The sequence below is a fragment of the Phycomyces blakesleeanus genome (assembly GCF_001638985.1).
Source record: "Phycomyces blakesleeanus NRRL 1555(-) unplaced genomic scaffold PHYBLscaffold_8, whole genome shotgun sequence".
In the NCBI taxonomy this organism is placed as follows: domain Eukaryota; kingdom Fungi; phylum Mucoromycota; class Mucoromycetes; order Mucorales; family Phycomycetaceae; genus Phycomyces; species Phycomyces blakesleeanus.
The window spans coordinates 280,718-302,858 of NW_017265141.1; the positions used below are offsets into that span (position 1 = coordinate 280,718).

The 22,141-nt window shown below is 37.6% G+C and overlaps 5 protein-coding genes across 5 annotated transcripts; 2 read left to right on the plus strand and 3 right to left on the minus strand.

Annotated features, from left to right (window-relative positions):
* Positions 1-2,207: 2,207 nt before the first annotated feature.
* PHYBLDRAFT_17176 (hypothetical protein) lies at positions 2,208-3,695 on the plus strand (the record flags this gene model as incomplete). The annotated part of the gene is made up of 6 exons (XM_018436659.1): positions 2,208-2,546; positions 2,651-2,802; positions 2,863-2,938; positions 3,010-3,088; positions 3,175-3,291; positions 3,352-3,695. Coding segments are annotated over 6 exons (1,107 nt in total), but the record flags the coding sequence as incomplete, so codon positions are not given.
* Positions 3,696-4,079: 384 nt separating this feature from the next.
* Positions 4,080-6,048, minus strand: PHYBLDRAFT_61251 (hypothetical protein; the record flags this gene model as incomplete). Its single annotated transcript, XM_018440779.1, has 3 exons — positions 4,080-5,678; positions 5,857-5,968; positions 6,038-6,048. The coding sequence occupies 3 exons, from the start codon at positions 6,046-6,048 to the stop codon at positions 4,080-4,082; spliced, it is 1,722 nt and encodes a 573-aa protein (XP_018292734.1).
* Positions 6,049-6,619: 571 nt separating this feature from the next.
* PHYBLDRAFT_180920 (hypothetical protein) lies at positions 6,620-11,460 on the minus strand (the record flags this gene model as incomplete). The annotated part of the gene is made up of 7 exons (XM_018438383.1): positions 6,620-7,389; positions 7,814-7,936; positions 8,037-8,131; positions 8,346-10,202; positions 10,526-10,658; positions 10,936-11,166; positions 11,338-11,460. The coding sequence occupies 7 exons, from the start codon at positions 11,458-11,460 to the stop codon at positions 6,688-6,690; spliced, it is 3,264 nt and encodes a 1,087-aa protein (XP_018292735.1). The 3' UTR covers positions 6,620-6,687.
* Positions 11,461-16,579: 5,119 nt separating this feature from the next.
* Positions 16,580-18,871, plus strand: PHYBLDRAFT_11131 (hypothetical protein; the record flags this gene model as incomplete). The annotated part of the gene is made up of 7 exons (XM_018428206.1): positions 16,580-16,943; positions 17,115-17,288; positions 17,481-17,606; positions 17,781-17,890; positions 18,127-18,193; positions 18,247-18,747; positions 18,849-18,871. Coding segments are annotated over 7 exons (1,365 nt in total), but the record flags the coding sequence as incomplete, so codon positions are not given.
* A 755-nt stretch (positions 18,872-19,626) lies between these two features.
* Positions 19,627-22,060, minus strand: PHYBLDRAFT_180921 (hypothetical protein). The gene is made up of 8 exons (XM_018438384.1): positions 21,917-22,060; positions 21,204-21,650; positions 20,787-20,959; positions 20,626-20,689; positions 20,409-20,511; positions 20,155-20,330; positions 20,009-20,052; positions 19,627-19,933 (listed from the first exon to the last, which is right to left on the minus strand). Exons 1-8 carry the CDS (start codon positions 21,956-21,958, stop codon positions 19,801-19,803), a joined length of 1,182 nt encoding a protein of 393 aa, XP_018292737.1. The 5' UTR covers positions 21,959-22,060; the 3' UTR covers positions 19,627-19,800.
* Positions 22,061-22,141: the final 81 nt, after the last annotated feature.

A 22,141-nucleotide genomic window follows, 5' to 3' on the forward strand; every position in this document is an offset into this window, starting at 1 on the left:
AACATTCTCACGCACCAGTTTACCAGCTACATTACGCTCCACCCATCGTCGATTACGCACCCTTTCTTCCATTGACAAGGACGAAAAGGCTGCCTGGCTGGATGGTGATCTTGGCCTTTCATCCACTCGATCCACATTGGCAAATGCTACACCAAAAATAGAGCATCCCAGACCTAGTACCAGCACAACACCTCACACACTTCGCACCAAACAGCACACTCTCGATAGTTTTTTACACAAACCAAGTTTGTCGCATGCGATCCCACGCAAATCAGACCTTTCTTATGCACATAGTGAAGAAAACGACGATCGACTTTCGGTATCCAATCGTCGTATTCGCCAAGTATCCCATTCTAGAGGATCTCCCCCCAAGGTCAAAACTTCTTACTCCACTCGGGGTGAATCCGATGCAACCTTAACAGCTACATCCTCAACTACTGGTACACGCACCCGCAAAACAAGTGGCCTGCCAAAATCACGCGGAGGGTGGGGAACACTTGCTAAAGAAATTGTTGATGTGGAACCACTCCCTCCTCTAGTACTTGACAATATACTCGATGATACAAAGGAGGCAGCTGAAGAAGGTAGCAGTGAGTCATCAGAAACCCTCCAGATAAACGCCAAAAAGAACGGAGAACAGAGAAGAGCAAGGGCAATTCCATCCCTTAAACCATTACGAGCAGCAGCGAAAGAGGATCATGAAGACACAGCTGGGGTTTCGACACTTGCTGGCAGACGTGTTCGCCTTGTTCAGCCGCAGCCACAGCCGCAGCCGCCTAAAATAGTTTCTAACCACGGGATCGCAAGACCCTTGCATGAAAAGGGCATCAAAACAGTCCCGAAAAGAAAGAGAGGCAAGGTAAGAATAATAAGAGAGAAATAAGAGATAGGGCAGAACATGGTAATTTATCACTTTGTGAAGCAAGAGTGAATTATGCTAGTGTTAGATATATATATATATACAAAATATACAAAATATCCATTTATTTATTATACGCCTTTGTGTGTTCGTTCTTTAAATCGCATTAGACATTGCCTGGTAATCTGGCAGCACCTCCTGTAGTGGCTTCCCTTGCTCTCCCACCTATGAAAGTAGAGCCACTAAGCCTGGCTTTACCCCACGGAAAAGTAAAGGAGGGATCCCGGACAACGGCGAAGACCCCCACTCGGATTCCCTTGCCTGTTACAAAAGCACCCCATGGTTCTGGACAGAAAAATGAGAGCACTAGCACTGCAAGTAGTGAAGATGAGCCAATTATCAATTCATTGGCTCCAGAAAAGAGCCGAGTTTCGGGAGCTCATAGTGCATCTAACCGAACAAGCCAGCAACAACCACGCCAACAGACTAAAACGGCTAGTCATGAATCCTTTGGCTCTGGAAACGCCAAGGTTGGGCCGACAACAACAATATATGCCGGCACCACACCTTTAACGCTCCAATCAGCAAAGCCATCTCGGGTGGACATTAAACCAGTACGAAAACCCAATGCCTTGGCCGTCAATCTTAAACCATCTTCTTCAGCTACTACGACTCGTCATATTAAAACCTCCATAATTTCATCAGCCTCAAGGACTCGCAAGATCAGCACTGCAACAAAGACAGGAACATCGTTATTCTCTACCGGAAAGCCATATAATAGTAGTACAGGTAATATATCCCCTTAATAAGACATATATAGGCATCGGAAATAAGTTCAAATAGGGATGAAGCTGAATTGAACCAAATTTGGATATATATGTATATATTAGAAACTACTCGTGCCTCAAAAGTCGATATTTCCTTTAAAGAGGCTTCGAGTAGTACACACAGAAAGGCACACACCCTGAATGAACGTCTCCAAGGGCTGGTGGACGATAGCCAGGCATGGACTGCTCAACATGAGCGCGATCGAAAGCTTAGCACCAATGGAAAGCTAGAAATACCTGGATCTGAAATTGTTGTGATCCGTGGTGGTGGAAGTGCGAGCACAAGTACCACTACAAGCGGACGAGATGATATGTCTTCGATTGTGGGCGGCCAAAAAGGATATACTTCTGAAGAAATTGCTATGCGGGAAAGAAAGCTGTCAGTTGGACTTTTCACTAGCCCACAAGGTAAACAAATAAACAAATAAAAAAAAACAAAGGCACCAAATCGTATAGTGTTTTATTGTTAATGTGTATATGTTACTTACGTCTAAATTATAGATGCTCTGATACAACACCAATCTGTTTTATCAAGCTATGAAAAGACGGAGATCCTTAACTATGAAAAGGTGTACTTTGTGGGTCCCCAGGCTCAGAAATGTGCTGCAACTGTAGAGCAATTGACATGCAACCATGGCTATGATGACGATCGGGGAGACTATCATATTGTGCTGCGAGACCACTTGATTTATCGTTACGAAGTTATTGACGTGCTTGGAAAGGGTTCATTTGGTCAAGTTCTCAAGTGCTTTGATCACAAGAACGGACAAATAATGGCTATTAAGCTGATTAGAAATAAGAAGCGTTTCCATGCACAGGCGATGGTAGAAGTCAAGATATTGGAAGACTTAATTAAATGGGTAAATTTACTCCTTGAGTTTTTTTTTACAGGGAAATAGAGGGTTGTAAATTAAAATCATTAATATATGTATATATGTATATGTATGTATTTGATTTTCTTTAGGATCCCAAGGATACTCACAACAATGTACGAATGACGGGGCACTTTTCGTTCCGTAACCATCTTTGCATTGGCTTTGAATGCCTGAGTATCAATCTTTATGATTTTATAAAGACCAACAACTTTAAAGGATTCAGTATGGGGCTTATCAGAAAGTAAGAAGAAGAAGAAGAAGAAAATGTTCCGTGTTTGGTTACTAACATTAATTTAATTAGATTCACTATCCAATTGCTCAATTCACTCTCACTGCTGTACAAAAACAAATTAATTCATTGTGATTTGAAACCAGAGGTAAGTTTTATACAACTTTGTGAATACTTATAATAACACGACCATATTTTATTCGATTATGTGGCCCATAGAATATTCTTCTTAAGCATCCTTCTAAGAGTACCATCAAAGTTATTGATTTTGGTAGCTCATGCCTTGAGAACGAAAAGGGTAAGACTTTAAATAGTTTATTTAAAAAAATCACAGCGACTTATATTTGGGATGGACATTATGCTTACATGTGCATGTGCATATAGTATACACGTATATCCAAAGTCGATTCTACCGTTCCCCAGAAGTTATTCTTGGCATGAACTATAGTATGGCTATTGACATGTGGAGCGTTGGTTGTATTCTAGCCGAGCTGTATACAGGTAAATTAGACTGACTAGATCTGATATGTAAATTTAGCCTTACTAATCGACTTATTAAAGGCTACCCGCTTTTTCCTGGTGAAAATGAACAAGAGCAACTGGCTTGTATCATGGAAATTCAAGGTGTTCCAGACAAAAATCTCATAGAACAGAGTTCAAGGCGGAAACTTTTCTTTGATGCCTATGGGAATCCCAGAATCATGCCTAATTCCAAAGGGAAAAAGCGTCGACCGGGAACTAAGAAACTATCAGAGGCCCTCAAGACCACAGATGAAAGTTTTGTTAGTTTCGTAGAGCAATGCTTACATTGGGATCCTGAACAGCGATTGAAGCCAGATGACGCATTTCTACACACTTGGATTCTCAATAGTAGTTCGGGTTCAATGGCAAAGAAGCTATCATAAACAATATATATATATGCGTATATAGCAATCCATTATACCCAGCAAACCAACATAACCATAAACATATTTCCACCATTACCCATAGATTCTAATCTCTAAAGGCAATATAAAAAGAATACGGACAACATAAATATCTTAATACATTTTTTTTATAATGTCTTGCACTCAAATAATATCATTTCGTGTCGCGTATAATTATGTGCAGCTAACAGGGCTACTCCCAAGTATTTGTTTCTTTCAGCAAAAGTAAAGTGAAAATAAAGACATCCAATTAAAGGTGTTCTTATATTTACTCAATTGTAAGTTGTGTATATATGGCGGGGAAAAGATGCAGATATCAAAGCAAAAGCAAAAGTAAAAGAAAAGGTACATTTCAAGAAAATCCTAAGACTTTCCATACTTTTTATCCATCAAGTTTTTGACTTGCTGATAATCTCGATCGAGTTTCTGCTTGTCATTCATGCCTCTTCTCTCTCTGTTACGCTTTCTGCCATCTCCCAATTTGACACCGAACTGGAAAGCACTCTTTGAATAGATTTCAACAGTATCCTTGTACTTTTGCCATTCCTCTTCATTGTCAAAGTCCCAGCGAGTTAACTGGGCCTTTTTGTTGCGATGTGTGCCTTGATCCACTAGCGATGTCGGAACAGACGTGCCTTCATTTTCATCATCATCCGAGGTTCCGTCATACGCTACTGTACGCTGACGATCTTCGAATGAGGTTGGAAGGGCAGACGTACTGAGACCATACATGTCCATGTCATTAGCATCTGCATCAACTTCATCTGCTTGATAATCCCGTCGTCTTTTTGAAGGAACTTCAAGGGGTTCCTCATTTTTGTTTTCCAGAGGCTGCGATCCAGCTACTGGGATATCCGGTGTTGCCAAGGCACCGCGACCCGTCGCCTGCGACAGGAGTGCAGATACTTGCTCTTCTGCCACATCTTTCATCTCCACATCTTCATTTTGATTATCCTTATTATCAGATCCATTGGGCTGGAATCCCTTGAAATAATCCAATTTTCCATTCTCATCTACTTCTGTGCTCTTTTCAATGGTTGATTCATCTAACTGATAATCTCTGCCAGCGTCTTCAAAAATATCGCAGTCAATTGTGACCATTGGATTAGGCTTTGATATAGCAGACAAGTAAGCAGGGGTAGATGCAGCCGATGCAGACGATGCAGATTTGGCCAAAGCTTTTTTTGTTTCGATAGCCTTCTCCACTACGCGCGCATTGGCCATAACTTGAGACACTTTGCTAATCACGAGAGTAGACTCTGCCTCCATATCCTCCGACCATCCTGTCTGACCAAGTCGAGTGACGCCGTCTGTTTTACTTCTAATGATGCTGGTTGGAATAGAGAAGGCATCACGATAATGGCCAACCTCATCAGCCAACTCGAATACAAAGGCCATTCGACCAGGCACAAAAAGTTCGTTTATACCGCCTGATTTGGTTTCTGTTTTGGATAATAAATCAGCAATCTGTCTTCCCATTGCTGTATGAGTGATTATGGATCCGTCTTCTGCAATCTCTTCTTCGTTTGTTGCAATCGATTCTCCTCGATCGATCTTGTCTAGACAGTCATCTAATTCATTCTCTGCTTCAGCCTCGCGGTGTATCTCGTCCACCTGGGCACGTTTAGTTTCTAGTTCTGTTCGGACTCGTTCCAAGAGACTGAAATCAAGACCTTTGACTAAATGGGTATGGTCTACATCACCACCTAAGTATTTTGACTTTTCGTAGGCTTGCTTAGCATCGAGTGTACTATCTTGTGTGATCAGGGTACTACGAAGAACGTCCTCCATAGTTTGTACAGGTGCTTCTGCTTCATCAGCAGTTGTTTCTTCATTACGTCGTTCAGCAGCACGATCGCGGTATTGATGTGATCTGCCTTCCTCATCATCATCGTCATCGTCGTATCTTTTCTCTGATCGTTCATTTCTAAAGCAAAACAGAGAGAAAGAAAAAAGTAAGAACTAATTAGTACCAAGATATTGAGTTTTTTTTTCAAATATATATTTCTCTCTCTATCTTTTATACCGTTTCTTTCTCACAGGTTCTGGTCTGGCAAATACAGCTCCTGTATCACGTCTAAGATGTGTATATATGCATAAGCGCATGAGCATTGCACTCCATTTCACGTTGAATGTTTACTTGCGGTGTTTTTGAAACTGGTGTTTTAAATCGAGAAGGATGAGGTGTACTGCTGCTGTTAGATGATGCACGAGGCGTCTGCATGAGTTTACGAAAATCGTCTTGGCTTAGTCTAATAACGTTTAGAATGTCAACTTTAAGCAATTATTACTCTTTTTTCTTCTTTCTTTCTTTTTAGTACCCTTCACTCATGGTGTACAGTAATTGACAATTTGATCAAGTTGCTTATTTTGTGTTTTATTTACTGAATTAAAGCAGAGAAGAAAAATGAAAAAAAGAAAACTAGAAAAGCCAAGTTCGGAGAAGTTTATAAAGTGTAAAGAAATGGCTGTCAATATGTATATATTTATATATTTTTTGGTGTGAATAGATAATAATGATAATAGCAGACCCTTTGTAATTAAATAAATAATATCATCTAAAATAAGCAAACGCAAACGCAAAATAATAATAATAATGTGATATTTAAAGAGGATTTATATGTATATCTAGATTTTAACAGAGCTGCTAAAAGCATATATATATATACACCGGCTATATTCGATAAAGACTATTCGACTGTGTGGCTTGTATAGTGGATTTGTCTTTTGTATAGTTTGGATTTTTTAAATTACCAAAAAAAAAAAGAGAACGTATTAAGTCAAGGGTATGGACAGCAAATATAGACAGAAAGGCAAGTGTCAATGTTTCTTTTATGGGTATGTTTTTACTTTTTGGATTGATTTTGGAGCTCATGATTACACTCATCGATAGAAGGTTAAACCTCTTGTTATTATATTATCTTTATTATTAATTATTATTATGTAATGCCCAGCACCATTTTATTGTATCTTAATTTACAGGTTTTTTGATTGGATTCTTCTCGTAATAAGGAGAGATAGGACGTCTCCTCGGTGGCCGCCTTCTTGGGGAGCGAGATCTTGGTGAGCGAGATCTTGGACGTCTTCTTGGAGAGCGAGATCTCGGAGAACGGGATCTTCGCATGGATCTAACGCCATAACTTGATGGTGGACTACGATCTCGGCTGTGATATGAATTTGGACTGTGCATCAGATATCGTTCTGAGCTTAGGTTTCTGTTATATTCAAGCTTATCACTGAGACCCTCCCGCGGCTGAGATGATGGGCTACATGCCCTGACTCGACTTCTGGTTCTGCTAATGTTAATGTTTGGACTTGTGTCAGCAATTATATCTCTACTTGTGCTTCTACTCCTGTTTCTGCTTCTGTTTGTGCTTGTGCTTCTGTTTGTGCTCCTGCTCCTGCTTCTACTCCTGCTTCGATTTATGCGGCCAAGTCTACTTCTCAAAGAACTGGGGGGCTCGGTATTATGTGGACCCTTGTATATATAGTTTGTCTCGGGTTCTTCGACTACATATTGATCCCGGACAATATGAGTGCCAAACCCGCCTATATCTGAATTTCGCAAGGCATGCATTTCGTCGCGTTGGACATTCTCGAGTTCTACAATGGAGATACCATTTGTGGCATCTACAACACCACGGGAAGGTCCAAACGTACGAGCCCAGCTAAGCTGTTGTTGTTGTTATTGTTGATGATGATGACAATATTGTAGAGATGGGAGATATGTTTTTTTTTTAAAAAAAAGCAAAAACACAGGGCAATGAATTACTTTCTGTTTCCCATCTTTTTTTTTATATACATGATTTTTTGTTGCTGTTGCTGTTGTTGTTATGGTTATTGTTTATATTCCATTGATTGGTTTTATCAGATTATTTTACTGTAAAATGGTTAAATAATTATACTCCTCTTCCATTCATTCAAACTGCCATATATTCAGCGCTTATAAGCTGTACACTTTGGCAAAAACCTTTTTTTGGTTTTGGTTATAAAAACAAGCAAGAAATATAGGAAGAGGAAGAGGATAGAAGACGAATGATAATAGAAAAAAAAAGACCCTAAAAAATGACTTGCGACTAATGCACAATTAAACTTACTTTGACTTTCTCACCATTAGGACCTGTTTCGACTTTTGAGTTGACAGCCTTGACAGCTTCTTCACGTCTCGAGTATCGTACAAATCCACTTATTATCGTGCCTTTAGCCTTGACGGTCGTGAGCTAATCATGTTGAGTCAATCGTAAATACATCAACTCTATATCGTTTGTCTGCTATTCTTTCTTTCTTTCTTCGTTTGGAAAACTTTGGACGTGCCTTTACAGATGTCACTACTCCGTATTTCTCCATAGCCTTTCGGAGATCTTCTTTAGATGTAGTTGTTGCAAGAGGTCTTACGAAAACTGTCCTTGAGACGACTATACACCAGCAAATAAATAAAAGATAGTCTCTCTCTTTCTCTTACATATCTCTTCTTTTTCTTTGGAAGGAGAGAGAAAGAGAATAATGTATTGATTTACTTACTACAAATTGTTCCCCTTTCAAGACTTGGATCAAAGAAAGGGTAATTTTTCGGAATCGAACCGGCATCTTCTCTCAACATTCGTACAACTCTTTGAGCATTTTTTTTACCTGGAAGCCTCTTTTTCACAGGTTTAGCAGGCTTGTTTTTTGGTTTAGCAGGCTTATTTTTGGGTTTTGAAGCATTCACCTTTGAAGATGCTTTATGAAATTGCTCGGGAACGATGGGAGTTTGTAAGGCACCTCTCTTCAGAAACGCTCTTGGTCCAGTGGGTGGTAGTTCAGAGTTTTTCTGTCTATGGTTATCAATATCAGTAGTCGTTGATTCGGGGAGAATCAACGGCTCGAGTAAAAGGGCAGATTGGTCCAAAGTGTTTGAACCGCTGGTGCCACTGATGCCACTGTTACCACCGATTCCATTGATGCCACTGATGCCGCGGATGCCGCGGATGCCACTGATGCCACTGATGCCACTGATGCCACTGATGCCGCGGGTGCTGCGGGTGCCGCTGGTGCTGCTGATGTTGTTGTTGGTTCGGCTGCTACTAATGCTGCTGCTTGGAATCGCTGCAATCGGAGGCTCTGGGATGACAGATGCGTCGACATCTTTTGTTGGACTTGATTGCTGAACAGAAGGCGACATTCTCAAATGACTTTGGATACCAAGAGTGTCTATGCCTGGATATATTGGATAAGGTTTAGGCGAGTCACTAGCATTCCTTTCAAAGCAACTTTCCACGAATGACTCGATTTGTTTGGAGAACGAGCTAGCATAAGAAGGCGACAATGATGAAGATGTACGAAGCTGGGAGGATGGACTAAGAATAGATGACCCTGCTGGTTCCTTGGGCCGCCCCTGAAACTGGGGAAGGTCCAACCAGGATGTACGTGTGTCTTTCTCTACAGGTGCTGCTGTTTTAGGGTACATTGGTGTCCATTTTGCAAGTATGTCAGCATCAGAGGGTTGTATCGGCTGTTCCTGAATTGAAGTATCCAACAATTGACTGTGGTTTCTGTCCTTTTCTATGACATTTTGTTCTTGGGGATGGGTTAAACCATGGACTCCATTGTTCTCCACTACACCATATGATGCCGATGATGGATGAGCTGGATACTCTTTGTAAGTATTTTGGATATGATGCTGTTCCTCGTGTTCGACATTTTCAGCATCTTCTTTATCATCATCTTCTGGTAGATAAGGCGGCGTTTTTGGACCATCATTGTCTATTTCCATCGGGATTATAGCTTGGTCATCTTCTTCGTGTTTAATTCTACTGCCGTGCGCCTCAATATAATTTTCAGAATTGGCTTCTAAATGACCAGTGGTATGGTTCTGCTGGGGACTGTTTTCGAACTCTCTTTGATTCCTGCGGATCGACGACTCTTGATTACCAAACTCATTTTTGTAACACTGATTGACGTGTTTGTTTTCTTGGTTTTGTGCTTCCGTCTGCATTTCAATTTGCATTGTGTGCGCTCCTTGTCCTTCAATGTCGTCATAATCACCACCATTATGATCGTCATTCTCGTCCTCGTCGTCCTCGATCGGTGGTGTTTTTGGACCGTCATAGTCATATTCTTCGTGGGTCTGTAAAGATGATGGTTGTGATGATTGAGATGCGTGTGGCGGGGAAGCGATATGGTCTGATATGGGCGTTTTTTCCCATGTCTCGGGTTGGATTGCTGTCTCTTCAGGGTTTATGGCTGAATCGATATCCATTTTCCAGTGCGCCCGTTGAAGTGCCTCTGCAAGTAATTTTGCGGTTGCTTCAGATGGAGCGGCTGCCAATTTGCTCATAAGCTGGGCTATAGTTAAAGGTACTGCGACGGAGACTGGTTCGGAAGATTCGACAGATTCGTCCCCTCTTGGAGGTGAGATTGAAAGCGTCCTTTTTTCTGGACTAGCCTGTGGAGCGCGTTTCTCGATTACTGGTGATGTAACCATAGAATCCGCCGTAGAGTTATTGGCTAAGTATATAATCAATAGTGGTATAGTGGTATATAAAGCATACACAAGTACAGACACACAAGAATAAAGATATATACATATACATGTATGTATGTATGTATATGAATACGAATATGTGTATATATATAATTAAAAACGTTCGTTATTTTCACTAGCCCTATCCACATGCACACGCACAAAGACAGATATATAAAGAGAGAGAGAGAGAGCAAGAGAGCGAAACAGGGAGATGGGTATGGAGAAAGATGGGTATTTTCCTTTCTTGATTTGCTGTTGCCTTTCGCAGTCCGTGGGGCTCTTTCTTTTTGGTGTTTAATTTTACCTGATGATTCGGATGGCCTGTTTGGATTTAAGGAAGAACTTTTGTGAAACAGCGTTTGCTTGAGGTGTGCAATATCATCTGGATGGTATATCTTTGTCTCGTTCCAAATATCCAAGACTTTAATCACCTTTTCCTATTAGTAATCACAACCAGTCTGTCAAGTCCACGTTTATTGCGCATCACAACATCACACATTCTTTGATGTGAATCATAAAGGGGAAAAAATTCTCACAATAGTAATAGACAATCTACCCCTACTTATCTACCTACCCACACCCCCACTCTCCATCTTCCATCCTTATGTTATCTGTAAAGAGAAGGCTCCTTTCCCCTTTTTTTCTTCTTCCTTGTCTACCCACATTCTCTTTCTATATATGTAATGCATAAGAAAGTGAGGAATATAGGCTTACCTTTTCGGTGGTCGTGCAATTACTAAAAGCACCTTTGAATACATCATTTCTAAAAAGAATTGAGAATGACTTGAGATAATTCTCAAGTCCTTCTCTCCTGCTTGGATCTTTGCGAGCCATCTTGGCAGCCATTCTTGAGATAGCATTGATTACGTAGAATCCAGATAGTCTGTATTCAGGATGAGATTTCTTCATGAATTTGATAATAGATCTTATGATGGAAGTACTGTGCTATTCATTATTATTAGATTATTTATTTTTTCAATTATTTGACGATATATATATATATATAGATATGGATGAATGAATAAATGAATAAATAAATAAATAAAATAATGGTGAGTATTATTTCCTTATTTTGTTTTTTTTATCTTAATGTAGGTCATTCGCTTTTTATATTACCTGTGCATGAGCCATTGCCAAGTCTTGAAGGGTGATTATCTTTGAGGCAGAGACCGGTAGTCTCGAATGATAGATAGAATATAGTTCATGTTCAAATACTGCTGGATCGAATGAATGCGTCATGTTGGAAAGAGATGCAAATCTAAACAATCTATAAAGACGTGCTATTCATTTATAGACAATTGAAATCCAATGAAATATATATATAATATAAATAATATATATATATCCGCCTATTTAAGCAAATAATAAAAAAAAATAGATATATGAATATATATATAAAAGAAAAATCTACATGACTTTCAAAGTCCGACAGAAGAATAAAAAGGAAAGAATTTGGTACAACAGTAGAAGGCTAGAGGTTATCACGAGTCACAAAGTTAAATTTTAATTGATTGTTCTAATTTACCCTTTTTTATTTTTACTTTTTTTTTTTCCCACCCCCCTTTTGAATATAACATGCCGCCATGATAGATCAAAGCATGGTAGTAAATGCCAAGTTATCTGATCTGCTACAATAGTGAAGCATTTTGGGTATTTAATGGCTACAATGGAGCTTCGTATTTAATCCGTAACTGAAAATAAGTTCCGTAATCTTATTAAAAGAAAATGAAAATGACAATTCACAAAAAATGTCTTTCGTATGGGTAATGGGTAATGGGTAATGGGTATATAAAGGCTTTTATAATTTCCAACATATTGGCTGAATCAAGCAATTGATCCTTTACTATTTATGAGTGACCGCTGTGGAACGTATGTTGATTTTAGGATATATTACTTGTCAAATGATACAAATACTTGAAGCTGTTGTCCTAAAGCTAAAAAAAAAACCCCCTTTGGCAGGTAGAAGAAAAGGCATTCCAGGACATGACAAGACAAGACTAATTGTGTAAACATATGTCTTTTTGCTGTGGATTGTGTTTGCTTTATCGACAATCTTTTATCAACCCTCTTCTTTACTGTATCTAGGTTTACTAAGAAAAAATGCATACACATCAAGTAATCAAGTTATAAAAGTCCAATGCTAATTTTTATTTATTTTTTTATATAATTTTGGCTTGAGTACCAAATAATAATACATGGCCTTGTTAAATTTATCGTTATTCTTGATTTACAGAGTTACCGTTGTATGTCTCTCGGTTGGTAGAATCAGTGGATCTCAAGGTATTCACATTTGAAGGAGAGTTTCTTTGTTTTATAGATAATGAAGTGTGAGAATACTTAACTGTCCTAATATAGTAAAGTAAAATAAAATTAATTTTTTTTTTAAAAAAAAAAAAACTTACGAATGATTGGTAGAAGCACTTGGTCCTCCCAAACGCTGACCGCCTCCTCCTTGCTGGTGTGAATTTGTGTAGCCACCGATATTTCCAGGTTCGGCTGGGAACAAGGATCCCAGGGCACTTGATAGGGTAGTACCCACTGTACCAGCAGCTTGGTAAAGTGTACCTGTGGCCGAATAGACATAGTCCATCAACCCACCACCCACAGTCGATGGAGCATATGCGTGACTGACATTCTTGATGGCCTTCATAATAATCGTTCCACTTGGGCAGAGGTCTAGTTCGGTAAGCGATCGCTCTTCATCTCCGATACTAAACTGTCTTGTGGGGAACTGTGCCAATAATTTGTAAGGTTGATCTCCATCACTACGATTCTATAGATACATATATAAAAATAAAACAAAATAAAGAATCATTAATATACATGTATGTGGATCTGCATGTACATGTGCATGTAGATTTGCATCTGCATCTACATCTGCATATATGTGTAGCATGTACCTGGTCAATCCAGTTCTGAACATTAGATAGCTTATCGGTAGCTTATATTGTGCAACAAAACATCAATTAGAATTGTTTAACCAGCAGCTTTATACTTCCTTTCGTTTATAGACATGTCTAAATATCTAAATATCTTATATACTTTACCTTGAAACGTATTACGGAGCGTAGAGCCATCTAGCTGACGGATACTAAGCTTACTTTGGTCGCTATTTTGTCTTGTTTATAGACAATATATGTTTGTATGTATATAGATATATTAATATCTATATATTTAAAAATTGCTTATGTTCCAAGGTAAATTGACCTACCTTGACTTTTGCTTTGGCTCTGAAGTTTCTACTGGATTGCTTGGTTTGGCTACTTGTCTGCTGGCTGCTTTCTCAGCTCTGTCGCGTGCAATCTGTTCCTTTACTCGCTTCCGGTGTTCTTCTTCTTCCTTTTTCTCTTTTCGCAATTTATCAAAATATGCCTTGTTCTGTTTGTCTTCCAGACTCTCCTTTGTCTCCTGGTTTGCTTTACCATCCTCGCGTCTCTTGAGTTCTCTTTCGTGTGCTTCCTATAATGTGTGTGTATGTTTTTTTTCTCTATTGTAAATTATCCAAACCCCAAGTTCAATTCTATTATTTTTCTTAAAAAAAAAATAGAAGAATATTTACCCGTTTTTCCCTTTCTTCTCTCTTTTTTCTCGCTTCTTCAAGTTTACGCTTTATCCTAGATAGCAATTTATTTTATTTTATTTTAAAAAAAGAAACAATTAGAATTTGAATGATTTTTCTTTGCTTCTAATTAATATAATATAAAGAATTTCTTACTTTTCTTGCTTTTGAGCGTCTTCAGCAGGATTTACAGAGCGTGCTACAGAGGGTACTGCCAAAGGTGCTGTCGAAGGCACTACTGAAGGTACCGCTGATGGTGCTGTAGCAGAGGCCGAGGTCGGTGTTGGAGTTGTGGGTGTTGCATTGGGTGTTGGGGTGGCCAGTGCAAGCTTGCTTAGAGTATCGAGCTTTGTGATTATGGCATCGGGTGTGATATCTTCTGTACCAAAGTCCTTTATTATACCTTGCCTACACATTAGCTGTATTAAAATCACATCGCATCATATCACATCACATATATTCTATTCTATCCTATCCTATCACGGCACAAACCAAGCTCACTTATATTACAAACTTACTTTATAAAATAAACAATAGGAATATGATATGTTGGATCTAATATAAAGCCATCACAAGAAAGTAAATACATGCCCACCACATTAACAACAACGGCAGCAAGTATTGGCAAACTATAATCTACTCACACAACTGGGTAAATAGCTTTGCGTTATCAGAATCCTTTTCAAGTTTCAAGGCAACCGTGTGCTCAGTTAGCTGTGCTGAGACCTAGAATATCAATAATGTATATATAAATATATATTAGCAAGATCCAAAGATGTGCTTTTATATTTTTTTTATTTATTTTTTTATACATTTGAGTCTTCCAAGGTGGCGCTTAATTGATCACTTTGAGGGGAATCGTCTACAATGATGAAGGTGAGATTCCGACTGTTGGTTCTTTTTCTTTTTTCTTTTCTTTTTTATTCAATATAATTATTAACTCACCATATATATAGACAAACAAAAGACAGTTTCTGTCGTTTACTTTGGATACTGCCTCTCCAATAGGTCCTTCAAACCAAATGTTGTTGGCAATTGATGACATTAGTAGCAGTAGTAATACTAAAAATAAAGAAGGTGTACGTGACGGGGTTTAAAGATGTTTGAAAAAAATATAGTGCTTTAAAAAATTAAAAAAAAAATAAAGAGAGAGAGAGAGAGATAGCGATAGCGATAGAGTGATAAAAAGAGGGGAGGGGGGTAGTGGTAATAATTGAAGTAGTGGCAATTATAGTAGTGAGTATAGAATTGATTATGATCGATATTCTAAATAAAGGTATATATAAAACTCAAAAATTACAATTTCTGTTTAAAAAGAAGATATAGCTAATGGTCAGATTAGTAAGGGAAGTTAAATGAAGTATTTATTGCTTGTCTTTTAGAGAGAAATGAACTGTGAAGAAGTAGAGATATTAAATAATAATAATATAATTCATTCAGGTTACAAGATTGCATTTTTGTTTCCTTCTTTTGTTTCTGTAATTTCTATATATAGAGATGTTTACTAATAGTATCACATTAATGCATTTTAATCACGCTTCATAAAAGGAAATAGTAATAAGTACAAGAAATAAAAAAAAGGAGGTCCCAGTTTTCTGATCCCCCTCCCCCCTCTCTCTCTCTTTTCCCTCCCCTCTTATTTTGTTTTTGTTCCCCTCCTTTATATATTATATAGATAAAATATTCGAATTGTATGTATGAGTTAATATGTGGGTAAAGAGGTATAGAAGTGTATAAGAGTGTATAAAGAAGTGTATAAATGTGTGTGTGTCTATGGAAATATGTGCGTGTTTTAATAATTATTTTTACTGATCCTCAGGTTGGACGAGTGCCACATTAACAATGGTAAATGGAATATAAAGTCGGCTGTCAATTGTGGGACAGACTTTTTATATATACATATCATTTTGATAGCCAGCAATATTATTATTATATAAACATTTTTCTAAAAAAAAAAAAAAAGAAAAGCTAACCAACCCCAATTCTAATCGCTTTACCTTTATTAGCCTTGAATATTATTATTTATATATATTTTATATATATATTTTATATATAAATTTAAATAAAATTTAAATAATAATAATAATAATAATAATAATAATAATAATAATATATTATTTCACTCCCTAGACGCCTCTCTTTCTTTTCTCTTTTGCTTTTACTTTTATTTTATTTCATTTTTTATTATTTTTATTATTTATTTTATTTTATTTTATTTTATTTTATTTTATTTTATTTTATTTAATTTTATTGATTTAATTTTTATTTATATATATTTTTATATATATAATATCTTACAATTACACACGCATACAACCACACACACACACATCGACACATCGACACTCATTCACCCATTCACTCATTCACTCATTCGCTCGTTCACTCAGACACTCAGACACTCAAACACTGCGTACACACACACACACACACACACACACACACACATAAACGACGCAGCCATAGCCACACAGCCAAAAGAAAGAGAAATAGAAAGAGAAATACAATTGAGAAATATTATATTGCTTGTATTTCACAATGACAGTTTATAGAGATGATAAGGATGTAGAGATGGCCATCACAGCTCCACCTCCATCCTACTCGTCTTCCCAGATACCTTCTAGGTTCAAGTCTTTCTTTAGTCCTCAGGCTAGCGACATTTCATGCGATTCCTACCTGTCCTCCTCGTCCTCCTCTTTTACCGTTCCAAACGACTTTGAAGCCCCCAAGCAACAAAAGGGCTTCAAGAGCAACTCTTGGTTCTCAAACACATCCCTCGCCACAAACTCCAACAAAGGAATCCGCAGAGTCGCCTCAGCTCCCAACGCAAACTCGCTCAACGCACACCGCCCTCCGAACTACCCTGCCCAGTCTCAGTCTCAGTCCCAGTCTCAGCATCAGAATCCTCCCCACTACAGCAGTCTTCTCCAGATGAAACTCAACAGTAGTACCTCTGAAGCGTTCTCTTCTGTTCCTGCCTTTCCAGGCCAACTTCAACGTGTACGATCTTTCCGTCGCACATATAGCTCAAATAGTATTAAGGTGCGCCAGGTTGAGGTCGGTCCGTCTAGCTTTGTTAAGATTCGTATGCTTGGCAAGGGAGATGTTGGCAAGGTTTATATGGTCAAACAAAAGGACACTGACAAACTATTTGCCATGAAAGGTAATATCTATAAAAGTATAAACATTATTTTTTCTATATTGTGCTTATTGGTAAATCCTAAATTTATAATCTACAACAATATATATATATATATTCGTAAATGTATGAATATGAATTTTGTTAATGATTTCTTCTTCTTTGTTGTTGTTGTTGTTGTTGTTGTTATTCTAGTACTCTCAAAGAGGGAAATGATCAAACGCAACAAGATCAAGCGTGCCCTGGCTGAGCAGGAGATCCTTGCCACCTCAAACCACCCCTTTATCGTCACTCTGTTCCATTCATTCCAAAGCCAAGATTATCTTTATTTCGTCATGGAATATTGTATGGGAGGAGAGTTCTTTAGAGGTAAGAAACAAAGAAACAAATACCTCTTCTTTAAGTTCATGCACACACACACATATATATATACTTCTTCTTCTTTGGTTCTGTTTGTTTGTTTGTTTGTTTGTAATAAATCACACCCTAATTAATTATAATTAATTGATTTTTTTTTATTAATTAATATCTATATCCTTTTTAACCTGTGTTGTATTTTAGCACTTCAATTGAGACCAGGAAAGTGCTTGGACGAAGAAGGAGCAAAATTCTATGCAGCCGAGGTTACTGCCGCATTAGAATATCTTCATCTTCAGGGTCATATCTACAGAGATCTCAAACCAGAAAGTAATGTGGACAATCTCATACTAAAGAAAACATGAACTCAATTCAAGTATAATTACGCGTGTGTGTATGTACGTGCATATGTGCGTATATGTACATGTATATACATATTTACACGCACACGCACATATATATATACATATATACATATTATCATTATCATTATCATTTCTGTAGATATTCTTCTTCATCAAAGTGGACACATTATGCTGACTGACTTTGATCTCAGCAAGGGATCTAGTCCTCCAGGAAAACCAGGTGTAGTCAAGGCTAGTTCACCCAACCAAGTAAGTATTATTTTTTCTCTAATTTATAGTATACTAGATATGATTGGTTGAGAGAATTTGATTGTACATTATTGTCATTTTGATCTTGATCCTGATTCTTGATTTTGGTCAATGTTTCTATTGTTCATTTACACATACGCATATATATACACATGCATACATCTAAATACAATTATTCCTTTTTGTATGTATATCTTTATCTTTATCTTTATATTGTTTATTATCACCTTTACAAGCCGCCGTCGATCAACACAAAATCATGTGTCAATAATTTACGAACAAATAGTTTTGTCGGCACCGAAGGTACTCCACACTTCGCTTCGTACTTTGCGGGCCATGCGCTGATACTTCCCTAGAATACATTGCTCCCGAGGTTATCAAAGGTTGCGGTCACACCAGTGCCGTTGACTGGTGGACCCTGGGCATCTTGATTTTCGAGATGCTCTATGGAACAACCCCTTTTAAGGGTGCCAATAGAAACGAGACCTTTTCACGCATCATGTTTTGGGAAGTCAAGTTTCCTGATCAACCGGCACCCTATCAGAACCGGACCCTGTCGAGTTCGGGCAAGAGTCTCATCCGAAAACTGCTGCACAAGGATGAGAACAGTCGACTAGGATCCTGCGCGGGCGCGGCTGATGTCAAGTCACACCCTTTTTTCAAAAACGTCAACTTTGCACTCCTTAGACACCAATCGCCTCCAATCCTGCCTCTTATCCACAAGTCAAACGGTATCGATGCCGTTAACTTTCGAAGAATGCCACCAGAGAGCATGAGCCTTGATCTAGAATCAGACGATGTCATGGTCAGCATTCACAATGACCATAAAAATAACCCCTTTGAGAAGTTTAGTTCAAGTAAGTCAGTCATCTTGGTCTTTAACAAAGACAAAGAGAACCCTTTTATTTTTATTTTTAATTTTTATTAAATTAAATTAAATTAACCACCATTACAATAGTGACTCTGTATCATGAAGGTGATTCTGACTCTGAAATCGACAGTGAGGTCTAGAACTTGCCTTTACTCTTCTTCATCTTCATCTTCATCTTCTTCCTCTTAGTCTTATTCTTCCGCTTAATTCTCCTTGTATTTCTGTGTTTGTATGAGTGCGTGCGAGTGAGTGAGTGAGTGGGTGAGTGGGTGAGTAGATAGGTGGGGTGGGTGGGTGGGTTTGATTATGTACCTTCTTTTTTTTCGCTATCATTTATTACTATATCTTATTTTTAGAAATCTCAAAAAACCTCCTTCTTCTTCTGTCTTGTCCCATCGTCCTACCTTCAATATCCATTGGCTATAACCATCTTTACTTCTTTATATTTTCCCTTTATTCGCCTTGTTCTCTCTCGCTCTTATACACACACTCACTCGCACAAACACATACACAAAACCTACACTAATATTTCCTTTTTATAATTGTTTTATTTAGTTACCAAAAAAAAACACGCCAATTTTTTTTTCTTTAATTATTTTCCTAAACCTATTATTATTATTATTATTATTACTATTATTCTTATTTTTTTTCTTACTATTTATTCTATTATTTTTAAAGAAGAAATATATATATATATATATATATAAAGTGGTAAATATTATTCACATCAACAGCATCATAAACATTGCATACACACAAGCATAGGATCTATAAGCTTAACATGGTCAAAAAGGTTATTTAACAAGTATTTCAATTTTGAAACAAATCAACCTAGAGAAAAGAACGTTTTTTGACACATTCATATGTAGTTATAGATATAAATTTATATATAAAAGAAAGGTATAATTATTCTTTTGCTGATTTTTTTTTATCGATGTATTGGTTATTTATCATCATTATCATCGTTTTTCTTCTTCTTTACAAAAAAAAACAAAGAAAAATAAAAGAAGAAAGAGAAAAGAAAATATATAAAGTAGTATTAGGCAGTAGAGCCCAATACACCCATCTTGTCCAATGCACGGACACCTTGTTCTTCCCATTCTTGCTTTGTCACCCACCAAGAGTCCTTGTTCTTCATAATGTCAGCAAGAACAGCTCCACCCAAGAATACCCTTTTATCATACGTCAGTTGAATTGAATTAGTTTGCAAAGACCTTTAGAATCTAAAATATACACTTAAAACTTACATGTGCTTGCGTCTAGGTGGATCTTCAATACGAATCTTGAATTTCTATTATTTTTTTTAAAAAAAATAAATAAATTATATCGTGAGTATTTATTTAAAGTATGTATGTATGTATGTATGTATGTATTTATATATGGACTAACTTACGTTCAATCGACTAACATCACCATCCAAGACATTTGTAAGATACAACTGCTTCATCTCCTTTTCAAGACGACTTGGTAGTCCAGGATACATGGTGGATCCTCCAGAAAGCACAATGTGCTTGTAAAGATCAGCACGGATATCAATATCAGCCGATTGAATGGTATTGAACAGCATCTCTATAGATAGTACACAAACATAACAAATATTAGGTTTATCTTGAAGAGGGTATTGCAAAACCTATATATGTAACTTACCAGCCATTCCACCAGCTTCAACATCAACAAGATGAGGTTGGAAAAGACACTCGGGTGCTTCGAATCTCTCTGATCCAACCTTGATTACACGACCATCAGGAAGCTGAATAAATATATAGGAATTTAGACATAAATCATCAGTATCTTATTCTTATATTATTATTTTTTACTTTATTACCAAAGCCTTTAACTCCTTTTGTTAAATATATTAACTTACTTCGTAGTTCTCTACCAAGGTTGTTGTCTCATTACCAAGCTTTTGGTCCAATTCAAGATCATAACTGGCACACAATTAAGCATAATAATAATAACGTTATTATACATATGGACACAGTTACATATATCCTATGAGTGCAAAATACATTTATATATTTTTACCTGACATAGCACAACTTTTCCTTGATTTGTCTAATTGTCTCAAAGTCAGCAGTACGGTTGAATGCATAACCACGGAGAAGCAAGAGCTTGATAAGGTATCGAGTGACATGTCGTCCAGCAACATCGAGACGGCGTGTCAAATTTGCAGGAGCATAACCTTCATAGACAGGAACCTATCGTATATATATATATATATATAGATTGTAATAATAAATAAATAAAAAATAAACCTTGCTTTCACCTACACCTACACTTTTGCACTCCCCCTTTTTTTTTGAAGAAGTATATCTATACCCATACATATCTCTTTCTCTTCCACACACACACACACACTATCTCTCTCTCTATTTATATACAAATCGCATACCCACAGATATAGATATAGATTTATGTATCTATGTATGCATTTATACTCACAATGTGGGTCACACCATCTCCAGAGTCAACCACAACACCAGACAAGAGACCCTGAGCGAACAAGGTCAAGACAGCCTGGATGGCGACATAGGCGCCCTGGAAACCATACTCCTCAAACATAATCTGAGCCATTTGTTCACGGTTGGCGCGTGGGTTCATTGGTGCTTCGGTCAACAGAATCTTGCAGTCTCTGGGGTCAACCTTAAGCTTCTCGTCGAAAGTGTAGTTCCACAAGTGACGCATGTCCTCCCAGTTTCTAATGATACCATTCTCCATTGGATATGACATCTGAAGACTGTTGCGAAGTGCAGCAGCCTCATCACCAATCATTATGTCCTTGATCTCGAGATTGCCTACTTTCTCCTCGGCACGCAAGATGGGTCGACCAACTACACTCGGAAATACATGTTCGGGAAAGTTGGAACCAGCATAACCACACTTTACGAACTGTGTTTGTAGTTGGGTGTGGTTGGGTGTGTGCGTAATATACATAAAAAAAAAGGTAATTTTTTTTTATAACTGTCAATGGTGGACTTTCATCATCTTTCTTGTAATGTATAAATGTAATTAGGAAGGACTAATGTAGTTGTACATTATAAAAATAACCATAAGAGGACCTACTACATCTATATAGCTATGTCTCTCTTTTGGTTTTGTGTGTGCCAAGGTAAGCTAGTATGTGAATGAATAAATGAAAATTATGAAAGACTTACACCCGTTCCGTTATCAACGACGAGTGTCTTTGTTGCGTCCATAGTGAGCTTTCAAATGATATGTAATAGTAATAAAAAAAAGAGGCAAAGTAAAGCAAAGTAAAGGAAACGCGGGAATAAGTAATAGGTTAAAAGAAAATGCGCTTGTAAAGGGGAGGGGAGGAGCTTAACACTTTTTTTTTTGAAGTTCGTTTTTTGTCTTTAATCTCAGTATAAAGCCATTTG